We start from the raw sequence: 25,008 nt of genomic DNA, 5'->3' as shown, positions 1-25,008 counted from the left end.
GTTTGAGCTGCGCAAAGTGTTGCAGGCTCATGGCTGGTTTGACTTTGAGGGCTTGCCAGACTCTCAATGTGATTTTCCCTCATGTATGCATTTGTGACGTGCACGCAAGTGGGGGTGTGCATGTGTGTAAAGGAGCTCATCTAAATACTGGTAGCCAGTACAAGACATTCTAATGACATTGCTTCTGCAGTCACTGATAAGGTGCCTCTTGAGAGAACGGAGCTCCCCGGGCCCCTTTTCATGATCCAATCACAAGACGTCAGGTGTTTTTTTTTTAATCACATTCTTTTGTACTGGGAATTGCAGTGGTGCACTGCATCCAGTTTCTCCAACGACCTCACCTTCCCATGTCTTTCCTTCCTGCAGCCTGAACACAAAACACTGCCTTGCTTACACTCACCAGCCAAAACATTTTCTGCTAAAATAATGTGGAACAGTGCTCCACTCCTGCAAACAACCACAATCATACAAATATAGCATCTCAAATTATGAAGCAAATGATGGGTTTTCTGATTGTTATAGTCTATATAAATTGCACTCAGCATCATTTTCAAGTCAACTGCTAGAGAATTATGTGTTTTTAAACAAATCTTCCAATGATAACAGCATTTGCCCCCCCCCCAAAAAAATAAATAAAAATGTAGCTTTTCTTAAAATGCACTGTTACAAACAGCATTCTTTCAAGACATTTTATAGATCGTAAAGAACTGAAATAGTCATTTGTTGACTTTGTAGAATTTGCTGAAATAAAAAGCTCTTTTATTAGCAGGTCAAGTTAACATAGGACCTCTTATTTATTTCCGAATGCTGCAAATTGCTGCGATTGGCTGGCAACCACTTTAGGGTGGACCCCGCCTACTGCTCGAAGCCGGCTGGGATAGGCTCCAGCACCCCCGTGACCCTTGTGAGGAGCAAGCGGTTAAGAAAATTGATGGATGGATGCAAATTTAACAAATGAATATTTTCAGTTCTCCCAAAAAAAAAAAAAAAAATGCAATATAAAATGTCTTGAAACACTGCTGTACAAAATAAATTGTAACTGTGCAGTTTAACAAAAACTACATTTTTATTTTTGGAGTAAAATACTATCACTGGAAGATTTGTTGAAAAAAACCCCATTCAAATTATTCTCTAACAGTTGACGAATTGAAAATTATGTGGAGTTCCATTTTGCATACAGATAAAAATCAGAGAAAAACATCGTTTGCATAATAATTTGGAATTGTATTAAAACAACTTTGTGAAGGCAAAACATTTGATACAAACATTGCGTTTGTATTGGATATCATGAGGTTCAACTTGGGACCATTTAAAGGTGCTGTAAGCATCTAAGTTATTATTATGAATAATAATAATAATAATAATAGTGCAAGGGTTCATATTAATGTGGCTGGTTGTGCATGTGGAACCAAATATCTTCAGCGACCTTTATGCATTTAAAATTGATCCAATAATCAGTCTTATTTTATTTATTTTTTTATTTTTTTATTTTTTTTAAAAGACTAATTTATTCATGTTCAATGGGCCAACAATAAACTCATAATAAACAATAAACTCACTTCTAAAATGAATAATCAGCAACAAGATCAAGATTTTTAAATGAACATTTTCCAGTTGATTAAGAATTTATTCTAAAATCCTTTTGATTCAGTTCCTCACTTTATGATGTCTTTCAGTGCAGATAAAAAAAAAAAATGTTGCCATATTTGTTTCTGTCAGTTTTATGCGGTGCAGTTTTCATTTAATTTATTAGGTTCTCCATTTGCTTTTCTTCACGAGCTGTTCTTCCTGGAGTCCACTTCCACCGTGGATATTTTTACACTACAATTTGATATTATTCCATTACAAGCCACAATAATACAAAACTGACCTTAATCTTATTGTGAAAGGAACTAAATAATACTTAAGATGTACAAACCCCAACTCGAATAAAGTTGGGACGTTGTGTCAAACAAAAACAGTATACAATAATGTGCAAATCCTTATCAACTCATATTCAATTGAAGACACTACAAAGACAAGATGTTTAATGTTGAAACAACCCGGATGGTCCTTTCTTCTTTGTCCCGGTGTGCATGACATATATGATCCACCGAAAAAGAAAATGTGGACTCATCAGACCACAGCACACTTTTCCACTTTGCGTCAGTCCATCTCAGATGAGCTTGGATCCAGACTCCAGAGCAGGCTGCTATTACTTGGTGTTGTTGATACATCATTTGCTTTGCATGCTAGACTTTTAACTTGCATTATTTTGTAGATGTCGCAACAAACGGCTTTAGCGCTAATTGATAATGGCTATTGTCATTCATCCAGGCCATTTCCTTCTCAGGGCCTTCAAACGAGGCTAACCCATTTAAACAATGGGGGAGAAAACGATGTAAACACAACTCAACAACTCCATAATTGGCTCCATTTCACTCGCTCGGTAGCAATGGGATTTGGCCCCTACAGTCCGACATGAGTTGCATCCGGTTTTAAATCATTTGGTATTATTTTAAGCCAAAAAAAACACATCAACAACATACCTGTCGCAAGCTTTCACCAGTCCAGTGTCGTTGCGTGTCCCACAGCTGCAGCCGCTTCCGCATTCCGTGACTGCTTGACAAAAAAAAAAAGTTGCACTTATCAAATTAAATACATGAATTAGAAAATTAGAGGTTTTCTTTCTATTCGGCTTAGACACGGAAATTACTTATTAAAAATTGAATTGCAAATGAATTTTCCATCCTTTTTTGTAGGGTGAGAAGTAAAAGTAAAGCGTGAAAAATTCTGGAAATGCGTTGACTTTCATGGCCATTGCATGATCAGTGACAGCATTGCCACACTTGGCAGTTCAAAAGATGGTGAATCTCACTCATGTGGCGACATGTCGATTTGAGCTTAGCTGTCAGTTGTAAGACAGTCGGACTCTGTAATGTGACTACAAGATGGATCAAGTCACCAAGCATGTTTTGCGTGACTTTTCTGCATTAAACACCGATATGTCCTTGGCTTTTGAGCACTGTGGGACTGCTTCCATTAAACAATAAAAAGCAACTTCCTGATCCTGACAGCTTGTCATCGGCAGCTTGAGAGGACGATCACTTGGGCGGCTGACGTCATGCACGCACAGCGTAACAACAGGGGGGAGTGGAAATGAACTGTCATGGCTTGCAAAATGCACAAATAGATCTCGTCTTTACAAAGCTGTTTCATCGCTTATTTACCAAAGCAAATCATTCAATCATTTTATCTGTCCTTGTACTCTTTCTTAAAAATGCTTTTAGGGTGATTTTGTCACATCTCTTGAACTTGCGGGTTTGTAATGAAAGTGAAATCGTTGAATTGAGGTTTTCATTTGAGTCCAATTTGTTCCAGAAGTGAAATGGGGAGACTATTCCAGCATTTCAGAAGTGATTCGGCTAGATTAACGCAGGAGGTTTTGACAAGGTATTAATGCCCAGATATTTGATGGTACGTGTGGGGATTTTGATTTTTCAAAGAACGTTGTTAACAGCAAACCTATAAATGCCAGGTGCAGTGCTCAGTTTGAGTTCAGGCTACATTTTGTGAAAGTGTCGAGTTCTTGAAACTGTCTCAGCTAAAAATCGAATTAAAAGAGATACAATACAATGATGAAGTCAAGTTGTTTCATTTAAAACAACTTGTTTACAAATTTGTCTTGGTTGGATTACATGCGAGCAAATGCAGCGTATGCAGCTCTGCTGGGCGATCTAGCTGCTAAAGCAATATCCGATTAAGACCAGCGTGAACAAGATGAGCTCTGGTACTCCTTAATCAATGATTAATTAATGAAGTCAGAAAGAACAGGAAATTAGCACAAGTGCTGAGCTGGATAAGTAAAATTGATGATAGAAGAGAAAGCCAGTGATAAAACTCCAGATTAGGTTACTTAGACTAAAAGAAAACATTTAACAGCACTGTCAACACAGGGAAAGAGTATAATAGAGTACTGCGCAAAACATTAGATTTGTTATTGTACGTCTGTTTTATTGACCATAGAATTACTGAAATTCTCAGTTTGATTTATTATGATATGCCAGGGAAATAAAAGGGAGCACAATTTACTCTTCTTGGCATTTTCTGCTTGATGTTAATCACATTAACTATTTCAAACTGCACTAAAGGGAAACTAGGATAAGTGCAGCTGTGTGTAAAAACAAAAGGGCATATTCACTAAGAATTTGCTGCGTCCGGTAATAGCGCGAAATATTGCAACAGTCCTGCACCCGCAGTCTGCGCCCAGTTACCCACCTATTCACTCAGAATATTGCTCCAATCATATACCGGCGCAAACACGCCCACAAAATTGACAGCTTGGAGAAAATTTGCACCTGATTTACCACACATGCCAATGGATTTGCACCAACAACATGGTTGTTATAGTAACAGTTGCCAGAAAGATGACATCATCAGAAAGCGAAGTTGGACCGAGAGAGTAAGCGTTTAGAGCGCCATTAGGCAAGGCAAGGCAAGGCGAGAGAGGACGACGACGTCATTCATTCATAAAGTACAAATTATTGGCGTGATTGTTTTTTAGAAATACATTTTCAGAGGTTGGCGTGGCCGTACAGTATGCATCTGGCATACGTAAAAATGATCATAAAATGCCTCCCCGCCATTGCCGATCATCCCGGGTTAGCTTCTTTCTCTATCTATCTATCTATCTATATCTATATCTATATATATATATATATATGTATATATGAACAGCCAGAGAGCGACGGTGCACTGTGCTATGCACTGCTGTCATGATCCCGGGATCAGGGTTGTGGCAGGTTAATACATGCTTTCCAAAAACTTTATTTGCGTCACGCAAACTCGGTGTGGCGATTTGCGCTGGCGTTGGTGAATTAGACGCTGCATATCAATGAGTCTCATTTGCATTGGGGTGGGCATATTTTGCGTCAAATGTATGCAAATGACCTCATTCACATACACGCAAATAACACAAGCGCAATCTTGTTGGCAGCGCACGTAGTGACGGATTTCCCCATTGGCGCGTGTTTAGTGAATTAGGCGCTCCCGGATTGCTCCATTTTTACCGGTTAGCGCCGTGCAAAGGCGACACAAACCTTTAGTGAATAGGCCCCAAAGTGTTTCTTCAAACGTCAACATCCACTGCACCAAACAAGACTCAAAAGAGCAGAACTTTAAACTGTTTGGCATTGGGAAATATTTGGCAAATTTTTCATGGGCACTGCCCAAATGCTCAGGTCTCTCTCTCTCTCTCATGAAGCTGGACTCTCTGGTGACGGTGGCAGAGAAGAGGACTCTGAACAAACTGCTGGATATTATGGACAATAGCAGCCACCCTCTGCACACTGTCATCAGCGTCCAGAGGAGCCTGTTCAGTAGCAGGCTGCTGCTCCCCAAGTGCTGGACCAACAGACTAAAGAACTCTTTGGTCCATCGTATTCGAAAACTCCTCACTGGGGGGGAGGAGGGTGTAGAGTGCACTACACTGCACAAAAATGACACTTTACTGTATGTATTTAATGTGCAATAACCAATCTCCGGTGCAATAACCTTATTTATTAATTGATTGAATTATTATTATTATTTTTTTAATTTTTGCTCTACCTGTCTGCAATGCATCTGTTTTTTTTTTTTTAATTGCTGCTGGAAATGTAAATTTCCCAAAGGGAGTCATCCCAAAGGGATGAATAAAGTCAAGTCTAAGTCTAAGTCTAAGCCTAAGTCTGCAGCTCATCTCACAAAAAGCATGTTCCTTAAATATGCACAGTTTGAAGTTAGGGTTCGTAACCCTATAAAGCCTGAACCATGAATTTTATGAGAGAACGTTTTAATTATTTGTAAATTGAGTATTTATTGGTCCTTTTGAACAAACTTTTTATTTTTTTGGAAAATCAACTTCCACATTTGACTTTTGATTTGTATCATATTTGATACATCCGGTCAGTGGCGCAGATGGGATTTTGGATAATGGCGAACGATAATGGTATTTTTCAAATATGGGGAGAATAATTTGTTCGAGTTACCTCACGCTGTGAGTTTAAACGGCGTTATTCCCAACAATGCTGCTGACGGATGAACTGTCTCACCAGTCTAAGGTCAAGAGCGGACCCAAGATATCTCTGTACATGATAACATTTTGAACGCACTCAACTCCTCAGACAAACAGTTACAACAGAGGAATCAGTTTAACAGCAGATTCATTTACACAGCCACTGGCACACATGCACACATACCTCGCAGATAGCATTCCACCAAGTAATTTCATGTTGGTGCGCCGTTACACTAGTTTTCATTTTAGAATTAATTAATAGTTAATGCATATCTGATTGAATTCCGTCTGCTTGTGTTCATATTGAGTCACACATACCCAATTAGTCCCAGCCAAGGAAATTAAATGCATCTTAAATAATTACCTTTCATATTATATTGAAGCTACTTGATTTGCCTGAAAAAAATAAAAGTTATTTCGACTATTTTTTTTTCCGTTTGACATCATAAGCTTGAGCGCATATATTTACTGCAACATTATTAATATTTTCCAATCAGCCTAACTCTTAAACTACTAAGTTTTGTCCTTTATGTTTTTACTTTCCATTTAATTCTCAACAGAATTGTCACAAACTTGGATTCATGAGGTCATTTGTCTGCACTGAAAAGACAGAAATGTGATTGCAGGGTACAAAATTTCAATCATTGTATTTTCACCTTAATTGTTAACAGTCTAATAATAATGAGTTGTGATTGAACTGCTCACTGCAAGGTCTTTGTTGCATGGTACACAACATACACATGACTGCGCTCACTGCCGGCCATTTGTATGGACCATAATGAGTGTTATTATTTGCATGACAGTCAACATGCAAGTCATACGAGTGTGTCTAATTCTTCCTTTGTTTGCTTGTCTCTGTCTTTTTTTTTCAGCGGTCAGCAGCAAAACAGCAGGTGAGTTGGAATAGGAAACAGATTCAAATTAGTGATGGAGGTGATTGTGAGAGGAACGGTTTCATCTTGAATCTGATATTTAGCTTCCGAAAGAATCGAAGTTTCAATCTTTAGTGAATAGTAACTGACTGACAAAATAAATACTTAGTCATAATACTAAGCACAGATATCACACATATGTAGTATATATATGATGCACAGAGGGTTCCACCCCATGTCCAGCATAAAGCGGAAAGGGGGCGGGGTTGCGGACTCAAAGATAAATGCCCCCCAGGGACGACCTGCTTAGTAAAGAGAAGGAGCCAGATGGACTATCATTGAAAGGCAAGCCCCAGCATGGCATGTAGCAGTGACAAACCGAGGAAGTGGCTGACATCGAGGAACATACCGATGGCTGGAAAAAGCTGGACTCAAAGACAGCACGGAGACAGTAATCATGACAGCACACGAACAGGCCCTAAACACCACATCAATCCACGCTGGGGTCTACTAATTCTGACATGACCCCAGGTGTTGGCTGTACAAAGAAGACCAAGAAGCCCCAGAGCATATCACAGCAAGGTTTAAGATGCTGGCGGGCAAGTCATACATAGAGCAGCACAACCAGGTCGCAGGAACATCTGTATCAAATATGGATTGGAGGTCCCAGAATCAAGACGGCAGACACCTCTTAACGTGGTTAAGAACAACCCGGCCAAGGATCCTGTGGGACTTCCAGAGCCAGATTGACAAACTGGTAATAGGCAAAATGGGTGGCAGATAAACATCAGAAGACAGCAGTCGAGTGATGGATGTAGCAATTCCGAATGATAGCAACATGTGGAAAAGGAACATGAAAAGACGAAGAAATTCCAAGGATCTAAGGAAGAATTCGAGAAAATATGGAGGGTAAAGTCAACTCTGATGCCAGTAGGGATCGAGGCACTGTGGCCAGTAACGCCCAAGCTGGGTGGATGGCTCCAGCAGATACCAGGAACAACATCCAACATCTCCATGCAGAAGAGCGCAATACTGGGAAGATCCTGCGCAGAACCCTCAAGCTACCATGACCCGAGCTTGAAGGAGATCTCAATTTTCTGTTTAAACTCCTGGTACCTCCCCACCAATGAAATGTATGTCGCTTTTCAATCAGGAGTTTGTTCAAACCATACCAATAATGTTCTCCTCTCTTATGACAACAATAACCTCAATATCCTAGTCCTCCATCTCAACACTGCCTGATACCAACAACCAATTCATCCTTCCCTCCCGACTCCAAACTCCATTCAACATCAGCTGCCTTCAACCGGTTCAGATCATCATCTTATTAACACAAAAAATGAATTCATCTCCCTTTCCCAATGTGTCCTCCAAATTTCAGCACTCGGCCCTCTCGTCTTCATCATCTACACGTCCCCCTTTAGTCGGATATCCCACTCCTGTAGTTCATTGGTTCTCCCATGACGTCTGGCAAAGCAATTTATAAAGCAGCTATGACAAACCATAAACCGCCATTGGCCCAAAGGCGTTTCACCTTCCAACTATGCCTGACATCTCAGTTGTAGCCACCTTTGCCTACAAACCCCTTGGCATTAGTTTTGGATCAGACCCTCTGCTTCGATTGGCACGGCAAATACTTCACAAAAACGGCTATTTTCCACCTCAAGATTATTGCCTGCCTAGTTTCCAACCTTCTTCAATATAATTTTTCATGCATTGTTCATAAATTGTGAACGTATTGATAATCCTTTTGGAACTAATATTGTAGAACCTTTTCCTGAAGTGGTATCTTTTTTTTTTTTTTGTACTATTTATGTTGACAACTGCAGGTTTTACTGCAGAATACAATACAATTCTGCAATTAGACAAGACGATATCCCATGCAGTGCAGGTTAGTAAAAGTGAGGAATCCGGAGGTTTTTGTTACTCTGAAACATCGGCCGTTTCTTTTATGAACAAGAAACTGGAAGCTGTGTGTTACCTGTCAGCATGTCCTGATGTCATGCTTTCCCTCTTGTGGAAAACCATGTGTCATCACAATACCAAAGTGTATTGAAAATGTGCTTACGTGTTCTCTTTCGCTCTTTTTCTTTTCTTTCCTCTCTTTCTGTTACCTTTTCAAGGCTTTGCACACATGATTGCTGAACAAGGTATGACTCACTTTACCCTTTACCTGTGATGTACAGTATTTGTTTCCACTGCCGTAACACGTTGCATGTTATACTGATGTGGGCAACTTTTTCTGTATACACTGGAACATTTTAATAATTAGTAAGTACTTAGTTTACGTACTTATTAATTTGATGCACTGTCCTATTAAGCCCCTCCGTGAGCCGGTACCTTAACGTGGTGGAGGGGTTTGCGTGTTCCAATGACCCTAGGAGCTATGTTGTCTGGGGCTTTATGCCCCTGGTAGGGTCACCCATGGCAAACAGGTCCTAGGTGAGGGGCCAGACTAAGAACGGCTCAGAAGACCCCTATGATGACGAAGATATTTGGAGAAGCGTTTCCCTCGCCCGGACGCGGGTCACCGGGGCCCCCCTCTGGAGCCAGGCCTGGAGGCGGGGCTCGCTGGCGAGCGCCTGGTGGCCGGGCCTGCACCCATGGGGCCCGGCCGGGCACAGCCCGAAGAGGCAACGTGGGTCCCCCTTCCCACGGGCTCACCACCGGTGGGAGGGGCCAAAGGGGTCGGGTGCAGTGTAGGCTGGGTGGCGGCCAAGGGAGGAGACCTTGGCGGACCGACCCCCGGCTACAGAAACTGGCTCTTGGGACATGGAATGTCACCTCTCTGGCAGGGAAGGAGCCCGAGCTGGTGTGTGAGGCAGAGAAGTTCCGACTAGACATAGTCGGACTCGCCTCCACACACAGCTTGGGCTCTGGTACCAGTCCTCTTGAGAGGGGTTGGACTCTCTTCCACTCTGGAGTTGCCCATGGTGTGAGGCGCAGAGCAGGTGTGGGCATACTTATTGCCCCCCGGCTCGGCGCCTGTACGTTGGGGTTTACCCCGGTGGACGAGAGGGTTGCTTCCCTCCGCCTTCGGGTGGGGGGACGGGTCCTGACTGTTGTTTGTGCATATGCACCAAACAGCAGTTCAGAGTACCCACCCTTTTTGGAGTCCTTGGAGGGTGTGCTGGAGAGCGCTCCCTCTGGGGACTCCCTCGTCCTGCTGGGGGACTTCAACGCTCACGTGGGGAATGACAGTGAGACCTGGAGTGGCGTGATTGGGAGGAACGGCCCCCCTGATCGGAACCCGAGCGGTGTTCTGTTATTGGACTTCTGTGCTCGTCACGGTTTGTCCATAACGAACACCATGTTCAAGCATAAGGGTGTCCATATGTGCACTTGGCACCAGGACACCCTAGGCCGCAGTTCGATGATCGACTTTGTAGTCGTGTCATCGGATTTGCGGCCGCATGTTTTGGACACTCGGGTGAAGAGAGGGGCGGAGCTGTCAACTGATCACCACCTGGTGGTGTGTTGGCTCCGATGGTGGGGGAAGATGCCGGTCCGACCTGGCAGACCCAAACGTATTGTGAGGGTTTGCTGGGAACGTCTGGCGGAATCCCCTGTCAGAAGGAGTTTCAATGCCCACCTCCGGCAGAGCTTCTCCCTTGTCTCGGGGGAGGCGGGGGACATTGAGTCCGAATGGGCCATGTTCCGCGCCTCCATTGTTGAGGCGGCCGATCGGAGCTGTGGCCGTAAGGTGGTCGGTGCCTGTCGTGGCGGCAATCCTCGAACCCGCTGGTGGACACCAGCGGTAAGGGATGCCGTCAAGCTGAAGAAGGAGTCCTATCGGGCCTTTTTGGCCTGTCGGACTCCGGAGGCAGCTGACAGGTACCGGATGGCCAAGCGGAACGCGGCTTCGGCGGTTGCTGAGGCAAAAACTCGGGCATGGGAGGAATTCGGTGAGGCCATGGAAAACGACTTCCGGACGGCTTCGAGGAAATTCTGGTCCACCATCCGGCGTCTCAGGAGGGGAAAGCAGTGCACCGTTAACACTGTTTATAGTGGCGATGGGGTGCTGCTGACCTCGACTCGGGACGTCGTGAAGCGGTGGGGGGAATACTTCGAAGACCTCCTCAATTCCACCAACACGTCTCCTTTTGAGGAAGCAGAGTCTGGGGACTCTGGGGTGGGCTCTCCTATCTCTGGGGTCGAAGTCACTGAGGTGGTTGGAAAGCTCCTCGGTGGCAGGGCCCCGGGGGCGGATGAGATCCGCCCGGAGTTCCTAAAGACTCTGGATGTTGTGGGGCTGTCGTGGTTGACACGCCTCTACAACATCGCGTGGACATCGGGGACAGTGCCTCTGGATTGGCAGACCGGGGTGGTGGTCCCCCTTTTTAAGAAGGGGGACCGGAGGGTGTGTTCCAACTACAGAGGGATCACACTCCTCAGCCTCCCTGGTAAGGTCTATTCAGGGGTGCTGGAGAGGAGGGTCCGTCGGGAGGTCGAATCTCGGATTCAGGAGGAGCAGTGTGGTTTTCGTCCTGGCCGTGGAACAGTGGACCAGCTCTACACCCTCCGCAGGATCCTCGAGGGTGCGTGGGAGTTCGCTCAACCAGTCCACATGTGTTTTGTGGATTTGGAGAAGGCGTTCGACCGTGTCCCTCGGGGAGTTCTGTGGGGGGTGCTTCGGGAGTACGGGGTGCCGGGCCCCTTGATACGGGCTGTTCGGTCCCTGTACGACCGTTGCCAGAGTTTGGTCCGCATTGCCGGCAGTAAGTCGGATTCTTTTCCGGTGAGGGTTGGACTCCGCCAAGGTTGCCCTTTGTCACCGATTCTGTTCATAACTTTTATGGACAGAATTTCTAGGCGCAGCCGAGGCGTGGAGGGGTTCCGGTTTGGTGGCCTCAACATTGCATCTCTGCTCTTTGCAGATGATGTGGTGCTGTTGGCTTCATCAGGCCGGGGCCTTCAGCTCTCACTGGAGCGGTTCGCAGCCGAGTGTGAAGCGGCTGGGATGAGGATCAGCACCTCCAAATCCGAGACCATGGTCCTCAGTCGGAAAAGGGTGGAGTGTCGTCTTCAGGTCGGGGATGAGATCCTGCCCCAAGTGGAGGAGTTCAAGTATCTTGGGGTCTTGTTCACGAGTGAGGGTGGGATGGAGCGGGAGATCGACAGGCGGATCGGTGCAGCGTCTGCAGTGATGCGGACTCTGTATCGGTCCGTCGTGGTGAAGAAAGAGCTGAGCCAAAAGGCAAAGCTCTCGATTTACCGGTCGATCTACGTTCCAACCCTCACCTATGGTCACGAGCTGTGGGTCGTGACCGAAAGAACGAGATCCCGGATACAAGCGGCCGAAATGAGCTTCCTCCGCAGGGTGTCCGGGCTCTCCCTTAGAGATAGGGTGAGAAGCTCGGTCATCCGGGAGGGACTCAGAGTCGAGCCGCTGCTCCTCCGCGTTGAGAGGAGCCAGCTGAGGTGGCTCGGGCATCTGGTTCGGATGCCTCCTGGACGCCTCCCTGGGGAGGTGTTCCGGGCATGTCCCACTGGCGGGAGGCCCCGGGGACGACCCAGGACACGCTGGAGAGACTATGTCTCTCGGCTGGCCTGGGAACGCCTCGGGATCCCGCCGGAGGAGCTGGTTGAAGTGGCTGGGGAGAGGGAAGTCTGGGTTTCCCTCCTGAAGCTGCTGCCCCCGCGACCCGACCCCGGATAAGCGGAAGAAGATGGATGGATGGATGGATGTCCTATTAAGTTGAAATGCAATCAAATGGGTTTTTGGCTTTCAAGGCAGCAACAGAGCACTTTGTTACATACTTTACGCTACGCTTAGTTAACTAGATGAGATGGTTGTTCTTCAAGCTACAATTACATGCAGTAGTAAGTAAGTAAGTAAGTAAGTAAGCTTTATTCCTATAGCGCCTTTGACAGACAGAAGTCACACAGTGCTTCACAAAAAGACAAAGAAATATAAAATACAATGCTATTTAAAAAAAACATATCTCTACTGTATATATAGACAAACTTGTAAAGTAGTAAGTAGAAGGGATAAAAGCCAAGTCCAGTCAAGCTGGGCCATGTGAAAAATGTAAACAAAAGCAGAATACAATGATTTAGATTTCTATTCAACCTAAATTTAATTGAATACACTACAAAAAAAGAAAATATTTAATGTTCAGATTAATAAACTTTTTTTTTTCTTATTTTCCTCCCAAATTTACCTGTTTTCAATTAACCAGTTCATCTGTGGAATGTTTCAAAGAAGTTTTTTTTGTTTGTTTGTTTTTACAGCATTCCTTTTTTTTTTTTACAACTTTCCATGTCTTTTGATGCCTTTGTCCCAACTTTTTTGGAATGTTTTGCAGACATCAAATTCAAAATGACAGAATATTTGCAAAAAAAGCAAAAACAAAACAAAAGCATGCATCAGTTTGAACATTAAATATCTTATATTTGGAGTGTATTCAATGAAAAAAAAAAAAAAACATGCATCAGTTTGAACATTAAATATCTTATATTTGGAGTGTATTCAATGTTAAAAAAAAGAAAAGAAAAAAAAAAGGTTCATATCATTTGAAAATCCTTGTATCTTTTTTTATTTCTATTTTATTCAATGTCCTAACTTCATTGAAATTGAAGAGCTCTTTTGGTCAGGTGTTACTTCTCCCCTTTAGTAGGGAAGGGCAACATTAAAAGTGGGTGCGCCGCTGCTGAAAATGATGTTCCAATATGGAGTTGATTGATGTGGTATGCGGTTGCATGTTTGAAGTGTTTTTTGATGTGCAATTGTAATACTGATGATGCTAATGAAACATGTTCTCATGAGCAGATTATATAATATGGGCACAAACAAAAGCACTGTAAGGGGAAAAATCCGCATACCGTCCGATAAAAAGCAGGAATCTCCAAATTATTATTATTATATTTGTTGTGTTTATTAGCAGGCAGTATGGTGGCCGGCTGGTTAACACATTCGCCTCACAGCTGAGAGGTCTTAGGTTCCAATGTTTGTATATATGCCCACATAAGCCACAGATTTTCTTGTCGTAAGATGAGTCAACTTTTACTTTTAAATATTTTGATGCTGCTTTTCAATAGCGCTCATGAATGAATCAAATAAATACAAACTGCTCATGAGAATTCTCTCTGAATGATAGGAATTTGGAAACACGAAAGACAATGATATACTGTATGTGATGACTGACTGTCTATTTGACTTCTCCCTGTCTGTGTGTCTTGGCTTTGGCTGTGGACTCTTCTGTTCTCTCGCCACCTCCATCTGCTCTTCTAGCTAAAAGCAAAGGTACAGCTTTTTCAAAATCTTTCCTTTTTCGACTTTATGAAAAGAAGCGCTTGCTCTGTGAGTGTTTGAGAGCACATTATAAGTACAACAATGTATTGGATGTTTAATGTGTTTACATGTCTGTGCTCACTTTTTCTTCTCTAATGGCTTCTCGTGGAAGATTAAATGAGCAATTAAGCCAACCTTAATTGAAGGAGAAAGAAGAGTGTGTCGGTTTGCTTTTTCTGTTTGCATGTTTGCTCATTTTTCTGATGGCTGCTTCATGTTTTAAGGGCGACCAAGAGGTAATTTTTTTTACACATACAAGTGAGCAGCAGCCTTTTACAAGAAAACAATTCCATTGCGCTTTCCTCATCTAAGCGTAATGGTGTCAGGTCTTTGCAGTTTAGGAGGGGGGGAAAAAAAAAAAAAATCACAGGAAAATTGGAATTTTTTATCTATAGTATATTGAGATAACAGCTATTTATTTATTTATGTTTTTTTTATTTTTATTTACATGAAACTTTCAACCAGTGTCAAATGTGTTGCTGTCAACTTATTTGAGTTTGTGCACATTATGATGTGATGATGGTAGCTTACAAGATTAGTGTCACAAAATCCATCCTTTCAACCATGTTCTTCCCCAGATGTGGTTATTTGGGTCATCGCCTTTCCCAGATGACTTGGGTGAGAGACAGTGTAGGCTGGTTGCCAGTAAGTGCAAAGTACATGTTTAGGGCACACACTCCAAATGAAATCACGTACTTCATTAAATACAGCCCCATTTACAGTATACCTTACGAAGATTTTCTGTTCTCAGTCAGGAAGAAGTGACTTTTTCTTTTTTTCTTTTTTACATTGCACAACAGTGGCAGTCAGATCTGTCTTTTACGAGGGCACTAAACAGAACTAAAAGGTTTTCTCGTGAATGACGGCAATTATGTGTGTAATCAGCTGGACGGGCTCATTTAGTGCTTTTAACACTGTTAATTGTATGCATCTGTTGGCCTTTGGTCTATTTAATGCTTCTGGCTGCATGCAGGTTGCATTTAATCATCACATTCTGCAATCAGTCTCATTTATGTAACATTCTGTGTTCTTCTTTATCCACTATGGTCGATGCAAGATGGCAATTGTGGAGCTTAAATCACTTCTACAATAGCACAACTGCTGTACCAAAAAGTGGTTTGCACAGTTGCGTAATTTTATAACCATTACAGATTTTTACTAGAAGACACATCTACCAAAGTGCAACAGGACCTAATAATATGAGACATTAAGTGTAATTAATTATTATTATTATTATTATTATTATTGTTATATTTTTTTCACCTGTTTTCTCGGTTTGGTCATGTGACATTCACAAGCTGAGCTGTGATTGGTTACCTGAGCCCTTGTGATGTCATTTTCAGTCAACAGCAAGTTGCAAAATGTGTTTTGAAAGGTACTAATTGTACATGAAAAATAATGAAAATACAAATATGAAAACTGAGAACTATGGAATGAGGAGCAGTAAATGCTCGCGATGTTTGTTCAAGGTCACAAACTATCGCCAAGACGGTTGAATGCTCGCAGTCCGTTTTTGTTGTCGCCAAGAAATTCTGAAATTATGTTCCTCTTGGTAACAAAACAGTTTTTCTTGTCACCAACAAATTTGGAACCTGTTCAAAATGTCTTTGCAACAGGAGAGAATGCTTTGCGAGCATGAAAGCGGTTTCCTCGTGCGACCTTGACCGAATCCTGATGAAAAACAAAACAGTGGCTACGTGCACACACCCTCACAAGCCTTTGCCGCTCAGTGAGAGGAGAGCGAGACAAAAGGGAAGGTCAACACGAAGCTATCGTTTACATCAGGGGACCATGTCTTATCTTCAGACCCATTCTCCTCGATGTCACTTTCGTGGTCAGAAGGATATGACTGCACGTTGCTGATAGACAACCTTTCAAGTCACATTTAGTCAAGAGAATGCTGAAACAGAACACATAGCACCAAGAGATATAGCGTTCGAAAGAAACACTGTTTTGCTTTCGCTCATTTCTAACCTTGGCAGTGACTTCTACATTTGCGATAAATACCCGTCGTCTGCCATTATTCTGTGTATGTTTAATCAACGCTGAGGACTCGGGTTCGAGTTCAGGCCTTTCTGGGTGGAGTTCGCTATCACGTTCTCCCCGTGCCCGCGTGGGTCTTCTCTGGTTACTCCGGTCTCCTCCCACATTCATTGCAGGCTCATTGAATTGTCCCGTCGGTGTGCTTGTGAGTGTGGATGCTCATTTGTCTCGATGTGCCCTGCGATTGGCTGGCAACCAGTTAGGGGTGTACCCCGCCTTCTGCCCAAAGGACAGGGATAGGCTCCAGCTCCGCAATCCTTGTGAGGAATAAGCGGTCAAGAAAATGGATGGATGTATGTTTAACATACTGATTGGCTGTGCGAATGCTAATATTTCACACTTGCAGTCCAGAGTGCAACCAGTGTGACAGACAGAATGTGTGAGGGAGGTAACAGCAGAACTTCATCATTAAAAAAAAAAATGGCTGGTAGAAATTATGATTTGCTGAAAGCTTTAGCGTGTCACCATCCACATTCTTTGAAGATTAAAAACAATTATTCTAGTCTGGATGACTTTAAAACAGTTTCAATACATAATTTCAAGTTTCAAACAAATATAGCTGAAATTCTTTCTTTTCACATTTTACAATGAGGTTTGGCACCATAAATGCTGACATTCAGTTGGGATGAGAGGTTTGAATGACCTTCTGCAGTGCAACAAAAACATATATGAAATATGAATGTATGGGTTGCACACGGTGAATAAATGGCGCACATACGGGCCCCATGACATTGTTTTGCTTACGGCCCCCAAACGGCCATTATTAATGTATTTCTAGATGGCGCTAAATAATACACACTCTCCCTTTAACACGAGTCACCCATCTATACCTTTTGTCTGTAGACAGACAGACAGACAGACGGACAAAACTGCAATGTAAGGTAGGCTGTGCCCACTAATTCATCTGTAACATCCATGCATGCACCGCGACTGCCTTCCAAGTCACCATCTGGACACAGAAACAACTCCCCAGTCTGGAAAATAAAAGACGCAGTGTGTTGCATTTTGCGACACTGTGTGTCTGTTCTAACAATATTTCCAGATTTTTCAAAGAATTTCATCCATACTCACGGAGTCAATATTGAGACAACACAACACAACACAACATTTTAGTGTGATTCATGAAGGCCACGCTTGGTTAGCTTCTCACACCCACGCTTTGAAAGAAAGAAAGGAAGGAAGGAAGGAAGGCCATATTGTGCGCTGGCCTGAGCTCGCAAGGATCGTGTGCCAAAAAACAGCAGTGGCATCATATAAACAAGAGAGCCAGACACAGCAGACCTGACCAATCATTCTCCCGCTACTCATGGTTTGTTTGGGTTTTAACAATGTACTCTTATTATTGATGGATTAGAGATGCAAAAGAAGAATGGGAAGCAATTCCAAGCCAGTTCCTTTATTTGGCTTTGATTTGATTTGACATAAAAATAACTAATAATGAGAATCATAATAAAATACAGGCAGTGAACGGCTACTGATTCGGTCCTCATTCAAACCCCACACAGTAAACAACAAAGAGCTGTTGTCAAAATCAAAACCAAAATGTAGCAATATTTACAATTTATTTTCTTTTCTTTTTTTAAATATGACACTCAAGAATATCAAGCCAACTAAAACAGCTCACTATCAAACATACCTTAAAGAGAACTCTCAAGTACCGACATTTAACCCTTAACTTATTGCCATATTGGGGGGGGGGGGGTTCAGCATACTACAAAAAAAAAACAAAAAAAACAAAACAAAAACAGCTTTTTCATACAAGGCCTCAATATATTCATTGTCCTTAAAAATAAATAAATAAATAAAAATAATATATATATATATATATATAAAAGACATAAATAGACTGCGACACATTTGACCTCAGTTTAACATTTTCTATACTGAAAGGCAAAATATGAATGATGATAATGAAGTTTATCATTATTATTCTCATCAATATTATAATAACCGGCTCGCCCCCACAAAGTTGTAAGGTAAATATATTTTCGGCAGCTTTTGTAAGCCAGTGGGACGGTCTATATACAGTATTCAGTCCAAAAATCAAAGTTTCAAATCATATTTCCTTGTCAACTACATCCACACAAGTGTGTCATGCTGGTTCAACACGTACATACTGAGTTGACCTCATATAAATATTTATTGCACCAACTCAGTGTTAAATCAAATGGAATTTTGTGAGCTATGAATTGTCTGTTAATGGCTTATTTCAGACCAAAGCTATTCTTCAAAAGTGTCTCATCATCATCAATCATCATCCTCATCATCATCATCATCCGAGGGACAAATATCAAACTATTGATAAGTGAGAAAGGTCCACCAGAGCGTGCGTCTGCGATGTCACAAAGAGCCGTCTGATGAATTGTAGCACGTTTAGTTGAAGATGTCAGCCCCAATAGTGCAATTGCCCCGGAGCAAGCACATTTGAGCTTCAGAATGCTCCCCAGACGACATTTCAAAGAGGAGGTTGGAAGGGGGAGGGGGCGGTGCAGTAAGGGGGAGCCAGAACATGCTTCAGGGGAAGAAAAACATGCTGCTGATCTGGGAAACGATTAAACCGAGATTCGTACTGACAAGTTTTCTCTTCTCCCAGAGGGAGATGGCGCTGGGAGCCGGAGTACAGGCTGAAATATGAGAGCGATAGGGGAGGGAAGAAAGAGATTATGGGCGAGGAAAGGCCGCTTATCAGAATTCAATGGAAGTGCATTTTATCCTCATCCTATTGATTTGTGCCAAGGGCAGTGTGCGTATTACGAAAGGAAAATGTGCTCTTTCATTCTGCTTTTATAGCTGCTATTTTTGCTCACAGCAGATTTGAATATTGCAGTCAACATCTTATTTAGTCGGGCTGGGTTAAAAAATCTTTTTTTTTTTTTTAAATCGAATCATCGATTTCCCTTTTCAAGCCCAATAGATTCATAGAACCATGAATAGAATATTGTATATCTTTTTCCCATAAACTCGTAAGGAAAATAGAACTTTAAAGGCCTTTTTTTTATTTGACTGTTTTCTTGAAATTTATTGTTCAAATGAAATGAAACATTTTTTATTACATTTATGAAATACCTGAATTATTGCATTTGAAGACAATTCACAATCTTTTGAATTTACATATACAATTAGTGAATTAGATTATGTAAACATTTTCCTCTCATCCTTGCTGATGTCAAGGTTTGAGTTACTTTCATTAATAAACTAAATAATTTACTGCCTCCACAAAATTTACTTTGGAGTTTAATATTTGTACTTTTTATCATGTTCTTGACACTTACAAGAATTGATCTGATGAATTCATCGATATCGTATTGAAGTGAATCGAATTGAGGAGAAATAAACTCTTGTGAACTAAAATGGAATCGATTGAGGAAATTCGAATCGATACCTAGCCCGATTATTTCGTTGCTCATCATGTAACACAACTCCAAGGAACAATGTACACCTGCCACATCATACTTTGATAATGCAAACACAATGAGACGACGTGCAAAAAAAGGCAAAGTCTGAAATGTCCGAGTATTTTTCTGACTGTCCCGTTTCCTTCTGCTCCTCCTACTGTTCATTTGGATTTCAGGAAGTTAATGTTGACCGTTTTGACAAATGTTTTTTGCTGTGGGCAACGTGGCTTAAGTATATCTTTTTTTGTGATCAATTTTTGTGACCTGCTTTCTCGCTGGGGATTTTCCCATTAATGGGAATGACATTTCATTTATACCCCATCATTCATCTTTCCTACCTCCTGCCTGAACCAACCCCCCCGCCCCCGTCCCCCCCCCCTCGCATTGCCCTCTCTCTAGTTCTCTTTATGTGTATGTACACTGAATTTCTGAAATACTCTCATCATTTGACAAATGACAATATAATATTGTCCGGCACGCCAGTATTACACACAAACGAGACTCGCACCGCCAAGTGATGTTTTAAACACTTGTGTTTGATTGTTAGAATGCAAATATATTAGTTAGCACTTTGACACTTTTATAAGTGTAAATCCCCGAAGGGCACATGTACTCAGATATAAGGCCGAGCCTCCCAGGAGTTCCGTGTACCTGACAAATGAGTAGACATCTTTCAAGCCCCAAAACCTGCCAACCTTCCCACCATTCATCCCGATGCCCACCCTGCAATAGGTGCATTTTTAACCACGCCCATTTGTCCCCCTGCTTTGTTTCACAAATGCCTATTACAATAATATTCACGTTGAAATAAAATTCAAGTTAAATGATCTCTTCTGTAGCATGGGCTGTTTGTGTCCTCTGTTTCGATTCCAATGCTTTTTGTTAATTTGAGGAATAAACGACACGTGACGTACTTGCGTTCTTCGATGCATCCAGTGTGAGTGCGTGTACAATAAGAGTCTTTGTTGTTGTCTCAATCTAGCATTACCATGACTGTTTGCTTTGGCATTTCCCCTCGAGTGACACGCTGTTTAAATGGATTTTACTGCTCAATACTTGTCAAGCTGTTCACATTTGAAGAAAATGACCTCTTATGAGTATTCAGGTGAAGGCCATTGTAAAAGAAAAAGTTTCTCGGATAGCAACAGAACCTTTAGCCTGATTGTCTAAGGCAGACTTAAACTACTACTAAGTGGACTGTCCATTGAATCAGGGGTCCGTTTGATTTTGGGTCTGTCAAATTGGTATATATGGCGATTTGAAAATGTCACAATCTAATTATGCCTAATAATGGTGTTTAAGTTATAGTTGTGAAATTGTCAGTGTGCTCTCAGAAATTAGGGCTCCTTCTATATTTTGTTCAACTATTTTGTGTGGCGTGTATGAAAAAAAAATTTAGTTTGGCATTCCATATTTGTGCAGGATGACTGTTATGTCCAAAATAATGATGAAGACATGTCACTTTTCTGCCCACCCGGTGTATTAACTGTTAGTTTCTTTTGTTTGTCTTTTTTTTTAATGACCAATACTGAATAAGGCCAAATTCATGCCTTTATATATATATATTTTTTTTTTCCCAGAAGAGGGTGTGGTCAGCAGAGATGAGCTAGCAGCTGTATTATTTTCTGATATTGCACCAAAATAAGATCCGCACGTCACATCTTTGATTCTATTCCTTGGGCAGTCAGAATTTCCCTTCCACATCTCTCTCTACTTTGAGCATTGTTCCACTTGGCTGGGTTGCAATGATCATCTGATCGTTTTTACTGAGCTGTAACTGCAGCAATCACGACTCTCTGAAAGGAGAAAGGTTTCACCGTCCTTTGATTTTGTCTGAGGAATTATGCTGAATTTGTCAACTAAAGATAGATACAATTTCATGATGTTGAAGGTGACCAGTTTCCCATTCTGACTGGAAATGACAATCAGATGGAGAAAGGCTAAGCCGATATACAATGCTGCATTGCTACAAGCTTGACGATGACTGAACATATCTATTAGGTGATTGATTGATCTGCCTTGCAGACTAACTTGTCTCGTGCAATTTCCCATCTACATAATCCAGTCTACTAAATGTGCCCCTTCGGGCTTTGCTCAGTATATTTTCTGAGAAGTGGATGAGGCAAAAAAAAAAATCTTCATGCTTGCAATTGTTGTTGTAAATGCGAATTGCTTTTTGGGGGAAATACCTTCAGGCTTTTTTCAGCCGGACTACTGAGCCTTTTACCATTTAGTCTCTGATAAGGGATGTCTATCGCGCCACATGCAAGATGCTGATTGAAAGGGCTGCTGTTTGTATGGAATTTGAAGATGGTCTTCCCGTTGTGGTTCCAGATGCCCTTTTGTGGTTTGATCGTTGGTATTTGTTAACTGTGGGCATGTGAAGTCCTTTGAGACCTTAAGGGCTATATAAATAAACTTGACTTGAAATATTTCCCGATTGCTTGAATTAATCTATAGGGGTTTGGAATTTCACTTTTTGAATGGAACTTTTCCACTATATTGAGACGCTGATACCAACTTGCAGGCTTGCAGCTATAATTATGTGTTTTTAGTCAAATTTGTGCATTTGAGTTCTTTTCAATTGGAGTGTATATTTTGGGGCACAAATAGTTGGCCATCAGGGAACATAGCAGACTTTTTATTGACTGACTTCCCGTGATAACCATCACATTATTATTCCGTCCTCAGAGGGCCATCGGTGACCTTATCTGGAGTGAGCGCATGCAGTCAGGGATCAGTGACTGTCCAGACATTATCTTCAAGATGCTTTAGAGCTGACTGGACTTCTGTGCCTACCTATAATGTATGTGTTGCGAGAGGTGTGGCCTTGCGGAAGTTTTGCCTTTTCATCATTCGAAGCAGAATAATGCAGAGTATGTTGTGTCGTGTGTGCATGCGTGTGTGTGTGGCCAAATTATTGGAACTGCAGAGGGCAATCTGCAATCAGTGCTTTACTTGATCTCCTCAGCTGACGCAATGACAAGTCTGATGAAGTAGCGTGTACACGCGTGTGCGTGCATGTGTAGCGTGCAGCCGAATCCATGTGTAAGAGTCCATAGATCACTTTGTGATGATTTATCAGTTGGGCCTTTTCTAATCGACGCAGTGTCCTTCTTTTATCCTCAGTTCATCCTGCAACTAGCAGTCTTGTTTTGTTGAGACATCAGATTCCAAATTGGTCAACAATGAATCCAGGTTAATGACCGCTGACCTCTTCCCAGTCTTTGCATTAACAGAGTGTGGTTTTGTATTTGGAGATGGCTTCATTCACGACTGAAAATCAGCACTGGCAATTGCAAGTGTGTTGATTACCTCGAACATAAATGGCGCTTTTCCATCACCACACCACACCAGAGCGCAACCGCCGGTATTCCGTGACAAATGGAATATACAGAAGGGGGCGGCAATTTGAACCGTCCACGCCAAGCTTGCCCGAGTGGCAAGTCGCACCAACATTGAACCATCTTTACAATTTAATATGGATGAAATATTACGATTCACGACCGGCTCGCAAAGACAGCGATTTGTGAATGGAGGTCTGCCGCTGGAGCTCGCATTCGAGTCAATCGGAACACGGCACCAGCCTGGCGATGTTTTTTAAAACCACAAACATTCCAAATCCACCCACAAGTACCTTTTAAATTGTAAATATAGTTAAGCGTTGTTGTAAAACATTATTATATTTATTGTATATACTGTTTTTTGATGACTTTGGCGAAGACCGGCGGGCACTTCCGGCTCTCTCGCTGAAAACAAGGAAATGGGCGTGTTCCCGGCGGTGCTGTCGGCCAATCAGACGACAGGTGACGTCACGGCCCCGCTAGTCCCCCGACGACCGGCGCTGCAGAACCGCTGTCGAAAGGGTTCTAAACCGCGGTTACAACGGAACGGCTCGGCCCCAAAAAAGTCACTAACATCCGGGGACAAAAATTTCCGCTTCAGTGTGGAACCGGTACGGTGGAAAAGCGCCAAAAGTGTCCTATTTGAAAATGCATTTAGTTCCAGAAGTATTTGGACAATGACTTTGCCTTTTAAACACCACAATGGCGTGTGAATTTTGGTGGCTTCACGAAAGCATATGCTTCTCTGATCCATCATCTTCTCGTTGTGGAGCTAGCAGAAATCCAAGATAAACTGCCACTGTCAGGGCTAACCCTTGGGAAACAGGTCCTAGGTGAGGAACCAGGCAAAGCAAGACTCCTTATGATATTAAAATATTTTGGATGGCGGTTTCCTGGATTTCGGGTTTCGTGGTGAGTGCTTGCAAAAATGGTGAGTGCATCAAAGAAAAGGTCATCATTTCGGGGCAAAAAAGGAAGAAAACCTGAGAAGGGATCACAGATGGCAGAGACCCCCTTTGCAGCATGTCCAGGCTCAAATATGATCCTAAATACAAACTGTATTGCTCATTCAATTTCTAATTTCATATAAAATGGGTGTTCCCATATGCATGTGCAAGTTACATTCCTGAAATGATACTTTGTTGGATTAATAGTCAGTGTTTACTGAGCTCCAGGTTTTGATGAACATCTTGCCTGAGTAAATGTGATTATTGGTAAGATTTGTATATATATATGCGGAGCAGATTATTGAAGCGGATCTCATCCTATCTCTGTAGGCCAGGTGCTCACTGTGACACACCACTCACATGATGAATCCGAGAGGGGGGGTCTGTTATCTCTTTCCCTCCAGAACACACACACTTGCGCAACGCCCGTCCCTCCCCCTCATCATCGCCCCTCCTGTCCATTCACATTACTCCCCATTGTCTGTCTTTTTCTCCCCGTTCATCTTTATTCATGAAGGACAGTTGCATGATAAATCAGGACACTTTTTGATGAGTATTTAAATCGCAACATTACAGTTGTTACATAAGTGCAGGGGGAAAAACTGCACTGATGACTTCAGATGCCAATATGACACTAATTTAACACTTTAGTACAAATCAACAGATTTGTACTCGTATCTGTAAACAAAAACTCTGAGTAGGAGGGAAATCGAAGCTGTTTCAAGAGGAATATCGGGAATAGTGGGAAGTGCTGCTGCTCGAGGTGACAACAAGCCAATCAAGGCTGAGAATGTGTTCCGCTACGCGCTGCTGACTCCCACCTCAATAACGCCCCCACCCATTGTTGTTCAGAAGCCAGCTACACTCACATACAGTATACACGCGGTAGAAGCTTCATTTATCATCTACAATTCCCCACAAACATCGTTATAGACGTACGTTTGGAGGAAATCCCGACAGTTTTGCGATACGGATTTCTCCATCGTGCAGTCCAAGTACAGCTGAACTGCGCCAGCCATCCTCCAGGTTTCTCTCGTAACTATAGTTGATCCCAGCTCACTTTGGGAGAGAGGTGGCATTGG

At 42.4% G+C, this 25,008-nt stretch overlaps 1 protein-coding gene across 10 annotated transcripts in view; it reads left to right on the top strand.

The window, feature by feature from the left end:
• The window catches only part of nrxn3a (neurexin 3a), an 86,069-nt gene that overhangs the window by 8,405 nt on the left and 52,656 nt on the right, over positions 1–25,008 (top strand). For 9 of the 10 annotated variants that reach the window (XR_013287661.1, XR_013287659.1, XR_013287660.1 and 6 more), the window contains exons 3-5: positions 6,904–6,924; positions 9,027–9,053; positions 14,138–14,206. Coding sequence is in view for 6 of the 10 variants with exons in the window: in XM_077539603.1 (XP_077395729.1) it covers positions 6,904–6,924; positions 9,027–9,053; positions 14,138–14,206 (117 nt within the window). In the remaining 4 variants the exon portion in view is untranslated. The remainder of the gene's footprint in view (positions 1–6,903; positions 6,925–9,026; positions 9,054–14,137; positions 14,207–25,008) is intronic. The other variant, XM_077539604.1, reaches the window with a different exon arrangement.

Source organism: Festucalex cinctus, chromosome 12, assembly GCF_051991245.1.
Source record: "Festucalex cinctus isolate MCC-2025b chromosome 12, RoL_Fcin_1.0, whole genome shotgun sequence".
Classification (NCBI taxonomy): domain Eukaryota; kingdom Metazoa; phylum Chordata; class Actinopteri; order Syngnathiformes; family Syngnathidae; genus Festucalex; species Festucalex cinctus.
This window is presented reverse-complemented; position numbering and strand designations above follow the sequence as displayed.